Source organism: Necator americanus, chromosome IV, assembly GCF_031761385.1.
Source record: "Necator americanus strain Aroian chromosome IV, whole genome shotgun sequence".
In the NCBI taxonomy this organism is placed as follows: Eukaryota; Metazoa; Nematoda; class Chromadorea; order Rhabditida; family Ancylostomatidae; genus Necator; species Necator americanus.
Window position 1 is genome coordinate 16,886,158 of NC_087374.1, and position 22,900 is coordinate 16,909,057.

General features: G+C 42.8%; 2 protein-coding genes across 5 annotated transcripts; one reads left to right on the forward strand and one right to left on the reverse strand.

The window, feature by feature from the left end:
* Window positions 1-825: 825 nt before the first annotated feature.
* Window positions 826-14,655, forward strand: RB195_001592 (uncharacterized protein; the record flags this gene model as incomplete). Of its 4 annotated transcripts, XM_064198455.1 has the most annotated exons (22): window positions 826-2,154; window positions 2,207-2,648; window positions 2,780-3,671; window positions 3,983-4,082; window positions 4,147-4,305; window positions 4,364-4,479; window positions 4,610-4,699; window positions 4,779-4,895; window positions 4,955-5,090; window positions 5,629-5,737; window positions 5,798-5,921; window positions 5,987-6,179; window positions 6,460-6,597; window positions 10,941-11,123; window positions 11,182-11,261; window positions 11,591-11,724; window positions 12,227-12,332; window positions 12,395-12,515; window positions 12,644-12,769; window positions 12,990-13,124; window positions 13,299-13,500; window positions 14,579-14,655. In XM_064198455.1, 22 exons carry the CDS (start codon window positions 826-828, stop codon window positions 14,653-14,655), a joined length of 5,109 nt encoding a protein of 1,702 aa, XP_064054333.1. The 4 variants fall into 4 exon arrangements, with proteins under 4 accessions (XP_064054333.1, XP_064054334.1, XP_064054335.1 ...); XM_064198453.1 differs by lacking the exons at window positions 826-2,154; window positions 2,207-2,648; window positions 11,591-11,724; ... (4 more) ...; window positions 13,299-13,500; window positions 14,579-14,655 and having other exon boundaries at window positions 2,812-3,671; window positions 11,182-11,268; XM_064198454.1 differs by lacking the exons at window positions 826-2,154; window positions 2,207-2,648; window positions 2,780-3,671; ... (10 more) ...; window positions 10,941-11,123; window positions 11,182-11,261 and having other exon boundaries at window positions 11,601-11,724.
* On the reverse strand, window positions 7,068-7,805 carry RB195_001593 (uncharacterized protein; the record flags this gene model as incomplete). The annotated part of the gene is made up of 1 exon (XM_064198456.1): window positions 7,068-7,805. One exon carries the CDS (start codon window positions 7,803-7,805, stop codon window positions 7,068-7,070), a length of 738 nt encoding a protein of 245 aa, XP_064054336.1.
* Window positions 14,656-22,900: the final 8,245 nt, after the last annotated feature.

Genomic DNA, 22,900 nt, shown 5'->3' on the forward strand with positions numbered 1-22,900 from the left:
GTATGCCTACCGTTTCGATGCTTTCTGTAGGTGATAAGGCGCTTGAGAGAATAAATCACTAATGACTTTGATTTTTCCAGGCTCTGACGAGGGCGAAAACGCCGAAACGTTACCTGTTAATAAATATCAATACCAACCTTGGCCATAGCTCAAGCAAATCAATAAAAAAGCTACGTATTCAACATGTCAAGATTCAAGGACAGTCGAACATGGGCAGTTCTTCGTTTCAGTTCTCGACGATCCCATCTTAATTCCAACCACTTCCTCCACCGCTCCGCTATGAGCGCAGCCGCTTACGCAATTGTACCGCGCTGTCGTTTGAACTGGCTATATCATGATGATCCACGGATCTCCCTCACTAGAGGGATCACAGCCGGTTAGTCGCGAGGCTACGTGGCGCGTCCCTGGGTGGCGGATAGGGGGCTAATCGCGGACCCAAAGCGACCTTGTGCTTGCCCAGAGACAGGTGGATTCAGGGGATGGACTCCCTGTTTCTGCTGAGCCAGGACTGACTCATGACATCCTTGTATCCCGCACGTCGGTCCGGCCAAAAGCCTGCAATCAAGTGACTGGGAGGTGCAAGGGAGGCGGTTTGGAGTCGCCTCCAACAAATAAGCTCCAAATGTCCACACCGGGAGAACGAAAGTTCTCCCAGAAACTCATGGGACTAGAGGCTTGCAACCTGCCCATGGGTTTTAAAATTTTTAAGCAAAACACAGTAATAGAAAAGAGTCTCCTGATTCCGGAGGAAAGCCTGGTACGGTAGCGCCAGGTAGGACGGGGTTGCAGGAGTCATGTAGGCTACCAAAACGGAAAAGGACTAGGATGGCGATCTGTACTTATAACGCACGTACGCTTGCATCGGAAGCGGCCATCGAAGATCTGATGATGCAAGCCAAGAAGATCAAGTACGACGTCATCGGACTGACCGAGACGAGACGACGTCACCCTCTCAACGCCGTATATGAAACTGGAGAAGAACTGTTCTTAGGAACATGCGACAGTAGAGGTGTTGGTGGAGTTGGCGTCCTCGTCAACACGAGTATGGCAAAGAACATCGACTCTTTTGAACAACTTACGACCCGAATCGGACGTCTGCGGATGAGAAGATGTGGCCCAATACCAGCTTTGACTATCTTCGTCGTTTACGCTCCAACATCAAGCTACGAAGAAGAAGAAGTCGAAGCTTTCTATATGGACCTGGAGAAGTTCTACCAAGAAGATCATGCCTTCTACAAGGTCATAGTTGGCGATTTCAACGCTAAGGTTGGCCCAAGAAGAACGCCGGAGGAACTTCACATCGGGACCCACGGCCTACAATGGAATGACCAGGGAGAGAGGCTCTCCGAGTTCATCATGACGACTAAGACCATCCATGGGAACTCGCAATTTCAGAAGCCCTCTTCTTTACGCTGGACGTGGGAGTCACCCGGTGGAGGGTACCGTAATGAAATAGACCACATCATCGTCAATAAAAGGTTCTGCCTGACGGACGTCGGTGTTGTACCAAAGTTCTATACGGGATCGGACCATCGCCTCCTCCGAGGAAGATTTTCCTTCACAAGGAGAGCAGAGAAAGCCGCCAAGTTCAGAGAGAGAAATCCCAGGACTACCATCAACTGGGATCTCTTTGCTACGCTAGTCGGCTTTTGGGAAGATTCTGCAATGGACAACATCGACGAGAAATATGACCGGCTTGTCGAACACCTTCACGACTGCGCGAAGAAGGCTGAGAGTTTTAAAACCACCAAGAGGCGTCTGTCTCTTGAAACTCTTGAGCTGATACGCCAGCGTGGAGCAGCACGAGCCGCAGGGAACCAAGAACTCACGTCCGAGCTCGCAAGGCTTTGCCGAGAGGCGATAAAGGAAGACCTTAAAGAGAGAAGAGCAGAAGTGCTGGCTGAAGCTGCAGAGGCGGGGAAAAGCATCCGCTATGCCCGTCGAGACTTCGCCAGTCGCAAGACGAGGATGACTGCTCTCCGGAACCCAAAGGGAACAGCCATTGCATCGAGAAGGGGGATGGAGAAAATCATCTACGACTTCTACTCTGATCTCTTCGACAGCCATGTCCACTTGCCTCCTCACCATCTGAGGGAAGATGGACAAGTCATTCCAGAGGTTCTCCCGTCCGAAATACGACATGCTATCATGTCGGTAAGAAATCGTACGGCACCCGGTCCCGAGACCAGAACCAGAACACCTGAAGAGCCTTCCGCCAGTACTCATCAACACCCTGGCGAGGCTCTTTACACGTTATCTGTCGGAATGCAAGGTTCCTAAACAGTGGAAGACCAGCAAGACCGTGTTGTTGTATAAAAAGGGAGATCCACATGACATCGGCAACTATCGTCCAATCAGCCTACTGTCCGTCATCTACAAGCTCTTTACAAGAGTAATCCTTAATAGGATTGAAAAAGTCTTGGATGAAGGACAGCCATGCGAGCAAGCAGGGTTTCGAAAGGGATTCAGCACGACTGACCACATTCACACTGTTTCGAAACTCATCGAGGTATCACGAGAGTACAAGATCCCGCTCTGTCTCACCTTCATCGACTTAAAGAAGGCTTTCGACTCGGTTGAGACGGAAGCGGTCGTGGAAGCCTTGTCGTGTCGTGGACAACCAAGGCGTCCCTACTCAGTATATAAAGGTACTTCGAGAGTTGTACAGTAACTTCACAACCGGAATTTCGCCATTCTACAAGAACATCATCATTGACATGAAGAGGGGGTCCTACAGGGTGATACAATTTCACCCAAAATATTCACAGCCACCCTCGAGAACGCAATGCGAAAGTTGGAATATGGGACGACATGGGAGTGAAGGTTGATGGTCGGCAGCTACACCATTTGCGCTTTGCTGATGACATCGTACTGGTAACACCTAGCATCAGCCAAGCGGAACGAATGCTGACCGAATTCGACGAAACATGTGGATGCATCGGTCTTCAGCTGAATCTACAAAAGACGATGTTCATGCGGAACGGATGGGTCTCGGATGCCCCATTCACGCTCAACGGAACGAACATATCCGAATGCACCAGCTACGTTTATCTGGGTCGGGAACTGAACATGATGAACGACCTGACCCCCGAGCTGGGCAGGAGGAGACGAGCGGCTTGGGGAGCGTACAAGAGCATCGAGGATGTAGTGAAGAAGACCAGGAACACCCGGCTCCGTGCTCACCTCTTCAACACCACCGTACTTCCTGCTTTGACCTATGCTTCGGAAACCTGGGCATTTCGCAAGCAGGAAGAAAACGCGGTGAGCGTCATTGAACGCGCAATTGAGAGAGTGATGCTAGGAGTATCCCGTTTCACGGAAGTGAGGGACGGGATTCGAAGTTCTCTCCTACGTCAGCGATCGAAGATTAGAGACGCCGCCGCGTTTGCCAAGGAAAGTAAAATAAGGTGGGCCGGACACGTGATGCGCTTTAATGACAACCGTTGGACCAGAGCTGTGAGCGACTGGGTTCCCCGCGATATTAAGCGCACTACAGGAAGACCGCCGACCCGATGGTCAGATTTCTTCACGAAGTCCTTGAAAGAAAAATATGATGCTCTTCGTGTCCCACGCGAAAGGAGGAACCACTGGGCTACTCTGGCACGCGATCGGGACAAATGGAAGAATTACTGGCGCCCGCTCGACCAGTTCGAAGATCAACGGGAGTCAAGGTGATCAAGGTGATATCATGATGATGCACTCCGAACGAAACACAGTTGAAAGGAACTAGATGGATAATATTTTTCACTGGTCAAGGTGTTACCATACTTCACTGATTATAAGGTGCCTCAATAAACCAACACTTCGTGAAGAAGGCGAAGAAAGTGTATAATGATACGTAGGGTTGATGTACTCGTTGATTTAAGTGTCCAGTACTTCTGGACCTCAACAGAGAAGTGCTCATCAGTACAGTTGATCAGTCCTAGTACTCTTTTGAGAAGTGAAAGCTGGTAGACTTGAAAGCTTACACCTAATATTTCAGGTATGAGGAAGTTGAAAGGCTACTTATTGATGAATTTGGTCGCGCCCAACGTGACGAAAAGAAGATGGCTGAGGTGGCGAAGATTCTTAGTGAATTCAAGGTTCTCTTTCAGACTTGGAAATGAGATCCGCATTTTCTCGTTGTTATGTCTTGTCTTAATTTAGGGTTACTCGCATTGTGTTGCACGATACGTAGAGTTTATCCTATCGCTTTTCCGAGCTGGCTGCGATGATGTTTACGCCGAAGCTCTTCAGCTGGTTCGAAATCATAAACCGAAGATAGAAGCAATATTTCCAAGTCCAACAGCTGTTGTACAGAAACTAGTTGGTTTTTTGGATCTCTTTCACGTTTAATATATTCTTTGAAGTCTTCTATTCACAGATCCTCAGTTTATACACTGGACGACTTAAAGAACATATTTATGCGAAGCTGCGAGATTGTAAAGAAAGCGATGATCGAGAAGGATATTTAGTGGGGCTAGCTCAGTCGTATACGAGGTGATTCTTCTATGTTGGTTGCAAAAGAAAATTTTCAATATAATACAAAGATTTGTATTCCTTGTGGATTTTTGTATCGCGGTGCAACATTTGTAGTCGTCCACGTACTTGCACTGAACATTACTTTCAGCATTTTACGTCTCAACAAAGACCTTGAAGCCCTCCATGTCAGTTCTGATGCTTCATTTCTTCCAACTCTGACGCGATCTATTTTTGACAGGTAAATCGTGAATTTTTATTGGGATTGTCGTATTCAAGCAAACCAGTAATCTTTGAAGCTGCTAATGCTTGTCCTTCAGATATCTGTCGACGTATCCTAATGAGGAGCTGGACTACCTAAATGCTCAATGCAACAATATTTTGCATCGATTTTATGAATCAAAGAAGCACGTCAAAAAGCAAATCCATAGCGGAGGGTATACACAACTTGTTAGCAGCATACTCCGCAGCCGATGCAGCCCTACTTTATGTTCAGGCTACAAGAACTGAAAAGAGATGTACAAGCTCGTTTATTGACCGTGGAAACTTATGGCGGTGAAACATTTCTTTCTGAAGACGTAGCGATCAGCATCCTTCAAGAGACAAAAAATGCGTTTAACAGGGTGTCACAGGTGTGTCATTCTTTGCGAGATACTTTTCTCATTTTTTGTGTTTTTGCGTTGTTTACCATTCAAGTGGTTTTTACTTTTTACTCCCTGTAGCACTCCTTGAATGCGTTTTGAATGTTTTTTGTCACCCATAGTTAGTTGTACAAAAGAAGAGTATTGGTAGAGGGAACAGTGGTATAATCTACTATCTAAATTTTTGTTGTTGTAGTCAATTAGTAAAGTGCTGGATCACGTAAATATTGGAGTGATCTATATTCTCTGTGGTTGCTTGAACATTTCTCCTCAACAGCATTTTCTCTGTGGATTTTCTTGTCTGAAGATGCAGAATTGCAAATGTCAGAGACCAAAAGTCATAAAATCCCCTGAGATTGTGAACTTTTCCGATAGTTTCCCATTTAAAGAAGCATACTTATACATTTCCTTCAGTCGATTCATCTTTTTTTGAGCAGATTTTTTAAAACTTGTTCTCCTGCTATCTGTACTGGCTCTCGTGCCGTTAAATTTCATGGTCATTTCACAGGATTCCCTTGGCTTTTTTTAGCTTTGTGAGAAGTCCGAAGTTCCTAAACAGAGTGAAAGTATTCTTGATATCCTGTTGAAGTATCTTTATTCGGAACACTTAGATTATGCTGTTGAGTTGGCCATTGCAGGTTAGTTCTATCTTAGTTTACCATTTCTAAGAACAATGCAATAGAAATAATACTACTAAGGTATTAGTTTGGCTGAGCCGAAGGTGAGCCCGCCAGCCTACTTTTTCTCCGTAGTATCACAGAACACTACCATAGTGCTGCTGCTGATGAAGCAATATGAGGATTCCGTACTCCCTCTCATCAAGTTCGTTTCCTCCTTGTTACTACTACAGTACTTCAAATACGATCGTGCATGGAAATTTATTTTAGAGGATCTGTCGTTGAACAATGCGTAGCGAAGAAGTGGTCATCCTCATTGCGATCACTCGAGCAGAAGATTAATATGGGACTGGAGCGACAGTTGAACGCAATTGTCGGTTACGTTCGATTTGTTCTGTCGTCTGAACAAAAAAAGGCTGACTTCCGCCCGGATACTCAGCAGATTAATCTCGGAGCATCAACAGTAAGTTTGGCAATAATTTGTTTCTCACGTACATTCATAGCAGCTTACGATAAGGTTTTTTGTGCAAGAATGTATAAGATTTCCATTCTGCTTTATCGAAATCGAAAACCATGATCATTCATATATCATCGGCCACACAAGCCGTTCATAGTGTAAAAATAGCAAGTTGGATTAGCCTTCACCTTTCGAAGACCCACTTCCACTTCTGTTTTTATTGGAACCTATCTGAATCTATTCTAATATAAATCTAAATCAAATCTATTTACTGTTATCTTTTTAGCCTTGCCAGCAGGTCGTGCGGTTCTTGAACTCACAAGCTGCTGCTATGGAAAGGGGATGTGATGGAGGAAATCTTGTTGTTTTGCAAACGGAGTTGGCGAACCGGTTGTATAAGCTTCTATTGAATCATATCCAGCAGGTCTAATATTACTTCACTCATACATAGTTCGAAAGACATATTTTTGTCGTGCTTCTGTCGAAGTGCATTGCTGCGATACTAACCTTGCTCTTCTAAAGACGAAGAGTCATCCTACGAATCAACAAATATGGAAAGGGACTGAAAATGACATGTCACGTCATTTTAGAAAAGAATATATATTAACTACTTACTTAGATGGTCCGTCTTCACTGGAAATGCGGGCCTCAGCATCTCTTCCACTCGTTTCGTTCCCTCGCCATTGTCATCCAAGATGTTCTCAAGTTTCGAGAGTGACATTGACGAGGTCCTTGAGCCGTATCCAGCTGAGCTCTCAGCTGGTATATCCGTGCAGCGAACACGTCACCCAATCTCGTTGGCGGTCTCCCTCGAGGGCATTTAACATCTCTTAGGATCCACTCAGGCGTTCTTTTAGTTCATCTATCGTCGATTCTTCTCATGATGTGACCGGTTCATCTATGTTTTGCTTCAGATACATATTCCGCTGGGTCGCGAAGACGGGACATTCCTTTTAAGTCGGAGCTACGAAGACCGGCTAGGTGTTGTGTGCGCCGGTTAAACTTCAGGAGACATCTCTCAAGGGCTCTGTGGGTACTAAGTAGCTTTCTAGACGTGGCCGTGGTGTCTGCGCACGTCTCCGCTGCGTAACAGAGCGCTGGAAGAACTGTCGAGTCGAACAGATGGGCACGAAGATCTTGGTCTGTCAGTTGGTCCGTAGCTTCCCTGGCGGCTGCTAATGCTGCCCATGCTGCTCTCATTCTTTTATTCAGTTCTTCCTTCAATTCGTTTTCCATGTTCATAGAACGTCCGAGGTATACGTATGACGAAGTTTCCACGATTTGGGAGCCTTCAAGTTGTACTCCTTCGTCCTCGCAGTAGGCGTTCTTCATGAACTGTGTCTTCTTTCTGTTTATTCGTAGTCCAATTCTCTTCCCTGCTTCGTTCAATTCGTTGAGCATCGTTTCTGATTCATTGGTACTGCTCGAAAAGAGAACGATGTCGTCCGCGAAACGACGGTTCGAGAGAAATCTTCCATCAACACGTATGCCCCTCTCTTCCCAGGAAAGTGATTTCATTATCCATTGCAATGCAGCAGTGAACAGCTTTGGCGATATAGTATCGTGTTGTCGTACCCTCTTTCCAATGGGTGTGGAGAAGGGGCGGCGGAAAAGCTGTATCCTAGTGTGCATCGATAGTAGAAATTGGCTAATGTTGTTACATATAACGCGACCACACCTTGATGGAGCAGCGCTGACAGTATTGGATTCGTTTCTAAGCTGTCAAATGCTTTCTCGTGCTCAGTCGACGAAGTTTGGAACAAGGGGCAGGCAGTATTCCCGGCAAACCTCTACGACCCTGGACACGGTCTGGATGTGGTCCAGACAGCTAAACCCCTGATGGAATCCAGCTTGTTCTTGAGGCTGGGCTTCATCCAGCGTTTTAGATATACGCTTGAGATATGATCTTGGTGAATACTTTGTATAACACTCTCAGCAAGCATATCGGACGGTAGTTCCGAAGGTCCTCTCGGTTACTTTTCTTATGGATACGAACGGTTCGCGACGTCTTCCACTGATCTGTGATTGTTTCTTTCTGAAGGTAGGACCTCATGTGTGTCAAGATTACATGAAGTGCATGGCCACCAGCTCAAAGAAAATCTCATGCCTCTTATGAAATCAGGTCCGAGGGCTGTACCAGGTTTCATGTTCTTGATAGCGACTCGTACTTCCGAAGGGAGAATCGGTGGTGAAACTTCAGCAACAGAATGGCCGGGCTTGACACAAGAGTTGATGAACGGAAAAAGTTCCTTCTCCGCAATTATTTCCATCTCACCACGAAAAGAGGTGCGAATCCTGTCTTCGCTTAGCAAGGCTGCTTGCGGAATATTATATTGCGGATATCCAGGCAGCACTTGTTTATACTCGTTCTTTTTTATGGTGCTTCCAGAATGTCCTTCTGCCTGTATTTGTAAAGGTCTCGCTGCAACGCTTTTCTGTAGCTACTGTTTGCTACTAACCCCTCAATATGCGATGCATTGATCAAGCCCCAAAGTCCTTTTTCTTTCCAACAATTCCTAGGTGGTCTTCGAAATTCGATCCAACTTTGTCGTGCGCGGCTTTGAGGCACGCTCAACACGGGCTCGTAATCCTTTGAGCAACATCTCATAGTCCACGTTTGGGTCCTCTTCGATGCGCCAGTGATCTTGGGACAAGGAGTCCTCGAGTAGGCAGTCGTCGTAGACTCGTTTTCTTTTTTTCTCCTTCGTTGACGATAGCAGATGTTCTTCCCCATTGGGTGGCTGAATCGTATTTTCGCACAAAGAAGACGGTAATCAGAACCACTGCGAAAGGATGGTACTACCAAAATGTTGTGTAAACACCACCACAGGTTGGTGAGTATGTTGTCGATCTTCGCACGAGTCGAGGGCGATCTCGATGTCCACCGACGATGATCCTTTTTAATGAAAAGAAAATTCCCGTGAAAAAGGCATGCGGCGGACAACAGCCCGGCGAAATTGCCGTTTTCATTCCGGCCCCCTAGCCCAATTCTTCCGATATTACATTCCTCCTCAGTAATCTTTTCTAGTTTTGCGTTGAAGTTCCCAACGATGAATTTGTAGGAGGACTACTCATTGCGGATCCGATTCGGATTCATCAGCTGCTGATGTTGATGAGTAGCAGTTGATGATGCTGATGGGTTTAAGCGCGTAGGGTGGAGGCGAAGAATGGCCAAATGAGGTGACAGGAGCTCTTGAGAATCGACTGGACAACAGAAGGGTGCGCCCCTCACTGGTCGCCTCACCGTCTGACGTCTGAGACGGCAGGGCCCAGTGTGCAGGGGAATAAGGCAGTTAATATGCTGGAGTGGCAAAAAGTCCTTTCCCCAAACTAAGCAGTCCTGCCACGTGCTTGAGCTTAGCTTTCACCACAGGTCGCCGCCCAACATATATGGATCAGATAGCCGCCTTGCGATATTTTGCTATGGTGGCGGTGAATCTTGGCAGTGGTTTACTCTTAGCTAGGCTTCCAATTCCAAGAAGTCGGAATGTCGGATGTGTCGAAACCCTTACCTGCTTGAGAGAGCCTGCCGGAGAACGCACCTCTGCTGTGCATCGCAGTTCGACGCCCAGAGTCACCTCCACGCCGCTATGAGGCGGTAAACCGTTGTGGAGGGAATAGATACTAGTGAATATTGAATACGGAGACAAATTCTGTTTCCTTTCGAAGAAAAAACTATTTGATTAAGAAATTTCGTTGGAAAAATGAACTTCATTCTAGCGAACAAAATGATTATCGAAACATTATTTTGTGTTATATGTTATTAAAGGGGTAGCAAAGTCTTCCACTCTCCCGTTTGCCGCAGTCCTCGGAGTCAGACAATAATCAGGCAGATCTATTTTGCTGCTGTTTTTTTTCTTCAAAATGTGGAAGCATATATATATATATATATATATATATATATATATATATATATATATATATATATATATATATATATATATATATATATATATATCACTGTTACAGTTCTCTGCTGTTTTCCATTACCAACGACATTTCGGTCGTTCTTTTCTGATGGGTCAAGTAGCAAGACGATACTTTGTTGGTTTTACTTCGTGGAAAATTAGTCCCTATAGTAGGAGTACAGAGGCAGGTGTAGCGCAGTCGGTAAGAGGTCCGCTATGGTCGCATAGTCGATGGCTCGAAACCGTCCTAGTGCCAAGCAAACCCTTCATCCCTCCGGAGTCGATAAATTCGTACCAGACCTATCTGAGAAATTCATTGTATATTCTAACACGCGCTTAAGAACCTCAACGATTACGGATTGAAGTAAAACGCGTTGGCGCATCCTAAGTGGATTGATACGTCGGATATAGTCGGGTCAAGACGACGGGAATCACGAGCGTAGTTGCGATCCATTTGCGTGCGTGCTCGAAAGTAAGCGGTGGAGGCAGCAGCTGGAACCGCGCTGTTACCGTCGCAAACTGTAGCGATGGGTGGTGCTAACAAGAGTTTCACCAAGCTCCGAGCCGCTACGTTCCACTGGAGGGGCTCGAGAGAATCCGCGTACATGCTTCATGTCGTTTTGACCCTATTATACTTTGTCCTTTTATACTAGGAGTGTTTTTATGCTGTTGTTGTAAAAGAAGAGATACTAATGGTATACGCAGGTGGATGGATTGAAGGTACTTTCTATCCCTTTCGCAGATCTTTGCTGCCCCAATCAAAGATCATGTCTTCCAGTAAACTGATATGACATCCCGTTGCTTTTGTTTGTATACATATAGAGTGATGAGAAACTCAAGAAGGAAACCATCGTTTCAGTTTATTTTCAATTCTGCTGGTGCTATGTTGCTGCTCTGCGATCTGAATGAGTACAGAAAGTGTGTCTCGCAGTGGCGTCTTGAAGCAACCGCTTCGAGGCAATTTGAGAGTCTACACGCTCTAGCAAATCTCCTTGTCGTTCTCCCGGAGAATCTTACAGATGCGGCGCATAGCCCCATGCTAGTGAGTATTGTTCTCAATTTGTATTCCTACTTTCCACGCGACTGATTTCGAATTTTAGGCGGATGTTGATCACACTCTCATACAAGACTTTCTGAAACTTCGGCATGATTATAGAAACCTCAAAGTTAATGTAAACTTGTACTAGACAGTATTTTGATATGTACATGCAAATATTGGTATTTTGTTAATTGTTTTCCCTTGCGACTCTTTCAATTGATGAATTTGGTGCAATTGCTTCTGTGATTTTTTTTTTAAATTTCATTATAAATATGCTGTTTCTCTTACGAAATGTTGTTCATATCGGCTCTCAAGTAGGTTTGCGCCCAAGCAAAAAAAGCTTATATTCTCAAAAACCCCCTAGAATCTATGCGAATTGTCTCCCGCTCGGCAGTGGAAATGTTTATTCGTTTTTTTTTTTACTTTTGAATACTTATTCTGCTATTTTCTCAGAGATTAGTAAGATTAAGGTCGGAGGAGATGTCTAAAGAAGCACTACGACTGAAAGATGAGGGTAATGTATGCTTCCGTGAGAAACGTTACCATAAAGCTATTGAACTCTACACTCAGAGTCTGCACTTGGAGCAGTCCCCTACTGTATTAGGTGATTTTTATCTAATATGACATCTTTCTACATATTCGCTTTCTAATAGTAATAAGGTGCATGTGCCAGAGATTTCAAACTATTCCAATGTCCTTGTCAAGTTTACTCTTCGGGAATTCGCGAATCTAGTCTTTGCAGAGCGATTGTGTTGAGCGTTAGAACTGAGAATGACATTGATCTTGATCGGAAATGCGTTTAAGGAAACATATGTAAGGATCGCATCGATGTTGAAACAATATTCATAGGTGCTGTTGTTTATAAATAAGTTTCTTTCTTCTGAGAAAATGCCACAGTTATGCTGCAAATAACTGCATAACTATGAATCACTGTACTAGTATAGCGTGGGATTATCCTTCCAGTTGTTTTTTTCTGTTTCTGATCATCTAACATCTAGGAAAAGAAATAAGTTGTTTTATTGTTCTTCGTTGCTTGTTAACATGTACAGTTGAGTGTTGGGTTGCTCCTATTCAGTGTTAGATTAATCCACTACATTCTGACTTAGCAAATAGAGCCCAATCCTATCTGAACCTCAAAGAATGGGCAAAAGCTATTATGGACTGTAATCGCGCACTCGAAATCGATTCGAAAATGGAGAAGGCTCTTTACAGGTAGATTTATTGTACATATTTCTATGCGTATGCGCGATTAGTAAATTTCGTTACTATTGAAGACGGGCCCATGCTCTTGAGAAAATCGGTTTGAAGGCATCTGCACGTAAAGACTTGAAGCGTTGCCTAGAAATTGGTTCTAGTTCGGCAATCGAGACTATGATAGAAAAACTCACCGATCAGGTGCGGCTTGTTCCTTTCAAACCGTCTATAGAAATTGTGTGCTTTTGAACATTTTCAACAGAGGTTTTTGAACATTTCTATGACAAAAACAGAAAGACATGCTGTCATAGCTTTGTGATTCTTTTCAGCTCGATGCTGAGGTTATAGATGTACCTTGCGTCGAAAAAGGAGACGAAATACGCTCTGGCTCAGAATTCACTGAGATAATTATTGATATTCCTCGACAGAGCAACAAGGAGGAGCTGAAAGAGAAAGTTAGGTCGCTGGTATTAAGTTACTTTTTATAATTTCCCATATTCTCTTGAATACTTTAGTCTTTGCGATTTTTTTTTTGCTTTTTTCTAGGTTTTTTTTTTCGTTGTTTGTAGTCACTTGTGTGAAACTCCGTAATTACAGTGGATGACTAATAATTATGAACTGAATTTTATTTCTTCTAATGTTTTACAATTTTCGATAGATTTTGCTAAAGTTTAGGAACAATCGAACGATGATGTTGGTCTGATCTATGAGCCTAGCATGTATCCTCCCCCAACCACTCTCCGACAGTTCTCCAAAGATTATCGGGAGTTGCAACGATTACCACCGGAAAATTTTGCCAAGTACTTCCTGGTAAGTGTGTTGTATTGAAAATTTCGAACCTGTTGGATGTAGTTAGTTTAGAAATTTCTATCATTTTTGCCATTTCACATCCATCGATGTGTTTTCGGTGCAACTCTGTCAATCTGCAGAACTACGGTAGCTCCGTTTTATCTCAACTCATTGGCTATCCTACATTGTTTTCAGTCAGTATCAACATCGACATACTCCTCCTTATTTGGTGAACTTATGGAAACAGAGATGATAAGTCGCTTGATCCAAGGTTTTGCCTCTCTTCTCAATTCATCGAATGTGAACGCTGCTGAAGTGTCAGCATGTTTGCTGCGCCTCGTCGATGTACCAAGGTTTGAACTGTTGGTGATGCTTCTTGGCGATGATGAAAGGAAAGGTGATTCACTGTTTTTCATAGGCTCATTGTCTTTTTTTTAACTTCAGCTATACCGTCCATAAATGTCTCCATAAGTTTGCGAAGCCAAGCGGCTTGAATACATTATTATCAATTTCCTATTTCTTTGTAAAAATCGACTATTCTTATTAGCGATTATTCTTTGATATTTGCATGGATTACATGAGATTTGGCAGTGCATGGTGCAAATGTTTTTCTTTTTTCTTTGTTGTTTCAGGCAACTTCCTCTGGAGAGTGAAAATTAACCGTTTCTTAGGCAATGAATAATATTTTATTAAAACTTTAGTAAATGGTCACAATCACTTCTAAACAGTTAGCTGCAGTTATTATTAGTCGAATGCTTTTTGCAGCCCTTTGGTTGTATAATTTGTTACATTAAAATTGATCGATATTTATTAGTTCAATTATAGCTGCAAATTGCTGCATCCACAAATTTGCCCCGTGCTCACGTGCGGCGTCTGCTACTCATTACGCGGCACTCTGTTTTATAGGTGTTTCAGCTGGATCCCTCTGAAACTTTTTGATTTTGTAAACGAAGAAGTGTCACAAGAAGCGCCGACGAGAACTCTTAGTTTCCAAAAAATCTCAGAATCCAAACTTAAGATTACCATCGTTGTTTGAGTACCGTCGGCATCGAAATTCTTTTCACAAGGGAGTGCGGTGGGAATGTTTCAACGCCCGCATTTTCTCGTTTTTCCTTTTTACTCCAGAGAACGAAGCCGCTCCAGAGAACGAAGCCGCATCAGAGCAATGAGTTTCACCGCCGCACGTCTTTTTTTTTCAAAGATTTCTTATTCAGTTCAACTTATTATCCACATACCTGCTTCATAGTGCAATTAACTTATGTCGTATAAATGACAGCTTATTCTTCGCTTGAGGAGGCTGGTGTGCTATTAAAACGAGGTCTATAGGTTTTCTAGACCCTTACAATTATTGGGAGGAGGAGAGAAGGAGTAAGGAATGATGTGTCCGTCGTTATTACATATTGTATTTTCGTTCACAAGTGAATTAAACATAGTGGATCTATTTGAAGATGCACGCTTATCGCATCTGCTTTTAGATCTTCTCCACATTTGCCTCAGCTTGCCAGAACCCGATGTCGTCTTCATCCGTGAAAAGTATCATCTGGAGGAGTAATCATCTATTGCTTGATTTGATTAAAATTCAATAAGAATTTTAAGAATTGTTATCTTCGATCATGTGCCCTAATAAACGAGTACTTCAAGCATTAGTTAGTGGGTACTACGCATAGATAGGGAAACGTAAGGGCACTTGCGTAGGAGTGCACTCCTAAGAGTGCTTGGGATTATCGTATTACGCCTGCAGTTTCATTTTTCTGCCAATTTCTGTCTGGAATTCTGATCATGGAATCAAAAAGTTCTCTGAATATTGAATACTTTGTTTTATTTCAAAAGAATTCAAAAATTGGAAACATTTTTGTTCAAAATAGGAGCCGAAGAGGGAACCGGAATGAGTGGCAATTCGCTCTCCATCCATTCACATATCGTTTCACACGAAAATGTGTAATTTTCAGAAATTAGTTTCTTCTTGGTTCAAAGATTTTCGCCCTATTTCTGATCGTAGTCAGGTTCATCGTACTTGGATAAAAAATGGTTATCCGATGACAGACTAATATTTGCTCTCTGGATGGAAACACATTCTGCATTTGTGGAATACTTGCCGTAGCTGCGGAATACAATCACTTACAAGTGCAAAAATGCGTGAAAATATTTTGGAAGGCGGATCATTTAAGATTTTTTTGGGTTCTCTAATTAATATTTTCGAAGAAATTTGCCTTTGTAGCCTATCTTGAGGAGTTTTCCGGTTCCATTAAAGTGGAGACAAAGTCGTATGTGGCCTTCATCGTTTCCATCATTTCCACTCGAAAATCAACAAAATTCGAGGGGAATCAGTTTTACACATTTTGATGGACTTTTCATTTACGTTTCACTATCGATCGAACGAACGAACTCTTTAGAGGATAAGGATTTTTGAGGATTTCTACTTTCTCACAGATGGAAGGAATATGTCTTCTGCCTTTTAAAGACAACGTATCACGATTTTGACGTAGTGTGGAACCCGCAGCCAAAGCGTAGAGTTCGGATAGCAGATTGCGGAATCCAGAGTGGTTCCGCTCATATTTCCCTAGTCGTCGTAAAAAACGACGTGGGAACCGCTTTATTTTCCACGAAGTACGTTAGAACGCACCTCTATGTATATGTTTCGGTCGCTTCAACAGCCTACTCAATAGTTTTATTTGAATAGGTTGGTGAGAAAACGTCATGATCTTCGACCGCCCGCACTTGCATGCGGTGCGTGCACAACTGTTGCCATAAAAAAAGCATCCTCATGCTGTTTTTCACGACGATTAGAGAAAAGTGAGCGGAATCACGCCGGATCCCGCAATCTACATCCCGTACTCTACGGTTTGGCTTTGGGCTCCACACCTCGATTTCTGATGAGGGATTTATTAGAGCTATTTTCTGGTTCTTTTTTTCAGTACTTCGTTGCGAATTGCGGTGAACAGTTATGGATCATGTTCCCATCATAGAATAAATATTCATCCTTTCTAGGATCACCACGTTGCTTGAATTCGGCGATCAACCTGCGTTTAATGGATTTTGCAAGTAATATTTCCCACACACCCAAAGTAGAGAACAGATTCTTTTTTCAAGGCACAGATTTTCTGGCACTTTTTTATTCTGGATTATTCCTACTCAGAGGCGTCGGCAACTATAATACATACTTTTGGAACGGAAAAGAAGAATATTGGAACTTGTGTCAAGCGGAGAAAGTGGTTGCGCAGCTGCAGGAGCGTGGCGGTGATTTGAGTGAAGAAAGATTCCGGCGACGACAGAACATTTTCGCGCTTTTTTTCTTGATTATCATAGGTGGTTATTCTTCTGTTTTGCATCTATATGTACAGTCAAGTCATCACTTCATTCACAGTTGCAAGGGAATATACATGGCTCATCAAATTCTTTCGATTTTTATTTCATTCTGCGTTTTTTCTCCAAACAAATGAAACCAAGGGACAGAATTCGAAAGACTCGTTACATGAAATTTCCTTATCATGTTTACGGTTGCTTAGTGTTTCTCCTTCGAAGGTGGGATCTCTGCACGAAAAGTAGCGGTAAGGATGCTGTTTGCAAGTAAGAGTTTGATCAATTCCCTCAATTCTCGCGAGTAATCTATAGAAAGTCGCCAGCCTTTTCAAATAGCCTTATGTGATCCCGTCATCCCAACGACACAACCTATTACGAGTAGGAAGCAAAACGAAGACAATCTGCAACATCTATGCGATTGTGCTGGTGAGACAGTGATAAGTTGCGTTGTTGTAGAGACGAGATCACAGCAGGCCGTTCCACACTCCTGGATTATTAGGGGTATTGAGAGTGATTGCGCTCATAGTCGTTCACTGCACTCTTACTCTTCTGTTGTTGTAGAGATCCAAAATAATAAATTTCGTGAAATTTCGTCTTAAAAAAGTTTGAAGTCGGATTTTTTTCTGAAGTATATGCGCAGTAGAACATCTTGTTATTTATGACCTTACCAGAGCAAATCACCATAAACACCATATGAGTAAAACCTGCCACGTGATAACAAGACATTTTCGCACATGTGTAAATATGCTCTGCTAAAAAAAACGAAAGGAACTTATTGTTCCCCCCAGTAGACCTTTTCCAATGTAAACATGAAGTAAAATGTACTACAATGTGTCTGATTGATGATGTTTGTAGATTTTCAAATAGAAAACATCAAAGTACGTTTTCTACCCTGCACCTGCTCTTTCTCACGTAGATATCCGCGATACCCGGAAAATTTTTTTGATTGAATTTTCACGAAGAAGAAAGGAACGTGTTATGTGATCCCGTCACCCCAACAGCACAACTTACTACGAATAGGTAGCAAGACGAAGACAATCTGCAACATGTATGCGATTGTGCAGGTGAGACAGTGATAAGTTGCGTTGTTGGAGAGACGAGATCACAGCAGACCGTTCCATACTCCTGGATTACTAGGGGACATTGAGAGTGATTGCGCTCGTTGTCGTTCACTGCACTCTTACTCTTTTCCGTTCATGTAGAGTTCCAAAATAATAAATTTCGTGAAATTTCATCTTCAGAAAGTTTGAAGTCGGATATTTTTTTTTTGAAATTAGTGTTTTCTCTTTCCAGGTTCCTGATGATATTTGAATTGATCTCTATAATTTCTTTCAATTTATTGTGTGCATAAACTTCTGTCGGCTAGAAATGGAGGAATAGTAATGCTGTATAAAAAAAGAAATTCTGCAGCTCAAATTGTAAACACTTGATCTCTCGTGCTATTCTTCCAATTACAGTTGCGGATTTTAATTTAATTGCTTTGAATATTGCAAATGTGACATTTGGGGAACAAGTTTACGATGAAGACAAAATCTATTGAAGGAAAATTCCGTGGGTTTAAGAGTCTAAAAATGAATGTTTGTACTTAGAGGCTACTTTTCATGTGTAGATTTGCTGTGTACGCTATAGGTAATAGGGTCAAAACGACAGGGAGCACGGTGCGATTGCGTACGCGGCCTCTCTCGATGCGGTACGGTGGAGCGTTGCGGTTAGGAACGTCCTGGAACCCTTGTTGACACCACCCATCGCACCTCGGTTCCAACTGCTGCCTCTATCCCGCCGTTTCGAACGCGCACGCGAATGCATCGTGATTCATGTGGCTTTGACTCGACTATAACTTGCTTCAGCTCGAAGTGCTCACACCTTCAGAGACATAGCTAAGCGGATAAGTACAGATATCAAAAGTACAAAACTTTTAGTATTCATACATACTTTGTATATCTCCGCATCTTGCAAAGCGATCCATGTGTCTTATCTTTTTTTTTTATTTGCTTCGTTTTCCAATGTCGAGGTAATACGGCTTTGTTTACTTTAGACACTTTCAATAACACGCTACTGAGATGCTTCGAAAAACTGGTACTGATTTTCTAAATATTGCGTTGACGTTGACGTCTTACGTGAACATTGACGCTGTGACACTCTTAGAGCTCAAAAATAGAGTATATTTACTCTTACTTAATAGTTGCAGAGACGTTTAATTTTAACCTTCCTCCTTCGTCATTCCGTTTTTCCACTTCTTCTTTGAATGGTTATGAGATGTATCTTCAAAAAGGGTTGGGTTTCTCTTAGACACTGACAGACTGTATCGACGAAAGCAGTAAATTCTAATCAGTCAACACACTAGAAAACAATCTTTCAGATCAGTGCATATATGTGGAAGAAAAATTTATTCATGCAGAAAAATTACGATACGAAAATAACCGATCCAACTTTCATAACCACCGTTGCACGACCGTCTGTTAGGAACCAGGAACCGGATCTTTACCACTTTCCAGTATAACCTTGCATTGGTTTAGAAACGCAAAACCAGTAGTATACCCCCAGTACTTTATTCCTGATACTCTTTCGAAGTTATGGGAAAGAGACCTACGCTTGCGCGGGATCGCCGCTTCTGGCGCAATTCAGGCATATCCTCTGCAGAAATCGCTTCGTCCCCCAATTGGAGTCGATTTCGTCCATTTAAACTTCAACACCGACTCCGCGGGTAGGTGTATTCGATAATTATAACAGGAGATATTGTGGCAAGAGGGCAAGTGCAAAACCAAGACCCAAGTTAGACCTTCCTTGCATGTTGACCAGTAAAGTTGAGAAGTGTATCACTTCTTGAGAAGACGACCAAGATTGTTGTCGACAGAGAAGAATGCGTCGCTCTCGCTGTCGAGCTGACGATATATGAAGAGATTTGCGGGTTTTGACATAGGTGCAAAGGGCATCCTCTTACTGCAACTCTTGACGCTTGTGGTACACTGCTTTACGGCTATCAGGGTGAGCACTGACGTGGTGTCCTTCTCTGATTTTGTCATTGAGCTGCTTGTTCACTAAGTCATATCTTGAGGGGTAGTGAAGGGTTTAAGAGAGTTGATTGCGCGTGCTTTTGATTTCTCAGCCGCCGGGGAAGGTGACGACGCCGAACGTTACCAAAAGAAACAACAATGGACAATTTTGGTCGTCTGCGCAAGAGAGTAATACCGAACCCAGTGCAAGGTGGTCTGCTCTGTTTACTTAACAAACACGAGAAGCAACACATTTTTCTTCAACATCGCAAGGAACTTTATATATATATATATATATATATATATATATATATATATATATCATGGAGCCTTAACGTCTCCCCAACGGTTGCAGTTAATACGCCACGTTCTGTTCACGTAATTTTACTTTTTTGGTAGAAACGACTATTGCTTTTGATTGTTGATGTATGGCAAAACTCGGTGTAGCTCTTGCTTACATGCAGCTGAACACACTGCATAGTACTAGAACCACCCTTTCGACACAACAACAAAGAGCTAGAAAGCAACGCTGACCGGATTTTTTCCTTTCTTGCAAAGCGTTCAAGTTTCTGAGGTAGAGATCAAAGCACTGAAAGGCATGATGGTGTTAATGAGGAGAGGACAGAGCACTAAGGTTTTTCATCTTCTTCACTGCATCCTCGATGATGCTTTTTCTTTCTCAAACTGAGTGTTTCTTTTTGCTCAGCTTTGGAAACAGATTGTTCACAATGTTGATTTCCATATCTAGATACATATAGCTGAATCATTCCGATGTATTCATTCCGTCAGAGACCTACTGCACATGAAACGTAAAAAAAAGAAACGTGAAACGAAGATTTCCTCTAGTTTCGTTTAAGGCCAACGGAGCCTTTCACCCCTCTGGGACCGAGAAATTAGTAGCAGGCTTGTCTGAGATAAAGCCACAGACTTAATACCTAGAAATTCATTGCAAGATTCCACACGCGTTCACAAACTTCAAACGATTTTAAAGGCATCACCCCACGAATCTGAGGTGGTGCAGGTGGAGTACTCTTATAAGGGATAGATTATGGAGAGGAGGGTGATTCCGTCCGCTTCTTCCTAATTGCCGTAAAAAACGGCCCCGTCGCACAAGGCTGGCGCGCTCCAGTCGAACTCCTTGTAGAAAATAGTGGGCCAGAACGCCCGAAGCTGTATCTTCCGGGACGCTTTTCTACGGCAATTAGGAAGAAATGGACGGAATCACCCCCCTCTCCGTAGTCTCCCATCCTGTATGCGAATACTCCACCTGAAATCCGTACCACCTCAGATTCGTGGAGTGATGCCTTTAAATTGAACTCGAACGTGTTGGGGCATCCCACGCGGACTGATCAACGCCAAACACCTTACTTTTTCTCGGAGTTTATCAGCTTAGTTGTGGAGAGGTTGGTCGTTTAAATTGTAGATTGAATCGCCCATTTCCGGCTCTGAAGAAGGCGCTGTTGCCGATACGTTAGCCATTAAATTTACTTAACAATCTCGTGTGCAGCCTATCAAAATCGATTCGACTTATTTTTTCTATTTGCCTATGCTTAGTACTGAAGACCCAAAATAACGCTGTGGCTTCGTTATGTTCGCCTAGAGCACTGCACGAACAGAGAAAAGGGCATGGGAGGGATCCTCATGACACTAAGATCACCATTGGAGGAATTGGACTCAGCTGTGCTGAGGCTGGTTTCAAATTGAATAATGGAGGAAATCCGGCAAAAAGCAACCATCCACGTTATTTACTGATGTTTTTGTACGAGCAAATCCATGTTTCTGCATGCAAACCGCAAGAGAAGTACCTCTGATTCGAGTCTAATGTCGGGCGCAGTATGAATCGTTGTTGGTTCACCGATAATTTGTTCTTCGAATAGTTACTGTGTTCCATTGAGTCAGTACGTTTTTAAGATTCCCAAACTCGGTGCTGGATCTATCCGGTGGCTCTTCTTGTTTTGAGGCATTCTGAGTTTTCTTTGATAAAAATAAATTGTGAGCTTTTCAAGAAGAATAAAAATTTAAAGATTCCTCAAGGGGAAAAAACAGCCATATCAATGAACTAAACAATTAAGCAACAAATTTTGGAGAACCAAAAAAAAAGCAAAGAGCTACATGTCGTTCGCTATTTACTGCTCTTATCGCTCACCTTCGGTTGCATAAGAAATTGCATCCTGTTTCTTTGAATTTTCCTAGTTTCTACGAAATAGCACTTGTAAGTCAACCCAATAATCCCATGATGAGTTTATTTCTCTTGGTGTTCGTATTTGAGTGTCCTCATGTGCTTGTCTAATGGTTTTGACTTCATTATCAATGCAACGGAGCTTCTTAGCTTAACTATGCCTATTAGTTCCGATATGGTGTTCACGACGATGGAGGGATTTTATTAGTTTTGTGGAGTTTTCTGCGAGGTTGCTGGGTTTCGCCAGGAAATTTTTCAACTTCTCAGTAGCCCTATTTCCCTCCCGGGTAGTCAAACAGGTGCATTTTCAGGATATGATCTGCGGTAAGAACGACCCAACATGATTCCCTGAAGAGATGTGAAACTTCAATGTTACATCCTTAGTGTCTCCGTTGCAATCAAAACTATGTAGGGGTCCCACTACGTGTGATAGATTGGGACTTCCACGTTCTTCGTGTTATGCGTTTTTCTGTTTGTCGGTTATTTATCAGTTAAGCAGCGCAACTCGGGCTTTCTCCTTAAAATAAGCTGTGACACTAGATTTAGTTGCCTTAATTTTGTTCCTAGGGCCGTTGTGCATTATATCCGAGCATACCGGGCTCGAATGTCCGAGATTATCTGGCGGACAGTTTACCACAACACTATGTGAGGATATTTTGAAGTCTTTCTGAGAAAGTCGTGCTATTTTTCGGAATTAGTTCTCCTATGGATCGATTTTGGAAGCAAATCTCATCGATCGATTTTTTGAGTCATGGTATTGTAAAATGGCGCCTTCTAGTCAATTCGTCGATGACGTATGTGAATCAGAAGCTACGATTGTGAACAGTTCTTCTCTTTTTCGTTTTTTTTTATGTCTAAAATCTCAACCTCTCACCGCCTTTATGAGAATGTGGGAGTTAAAATATCGTAATCTATCTTCTGAAACTCTTCATCGTGGAGTAAATCACCCCCTGTAAGGATCCAAATTGGACAAAGAAAGTGCCAGAAACTGCCTTGTTTATGCAAGAAGCTGTGTCTCTGTGAACGTTATTCAATCTACTTCATTTTGTGTTTTTTTTAGTACAAGAGCAAGATTGTCGTTCATCATCCACGTATCGACGACAGGGCGCTTTTCGTATGTATGTCGCATTCTTCACAAGAACTTTTTAACGTTTGCTTCTTCTTCCAGCGTTAGATCCCAGCATTTATTTTTTCTATAGGAGAAATTAATGTAACGGATCATTGCTCCTGGAATGTACTTTCAAAACGAGTCAAATGGAGTACATGAAGCCATAAAACAATTTCTTTGTAGCTAACTGCTAGAAAAACATACTGCCCAATCATTG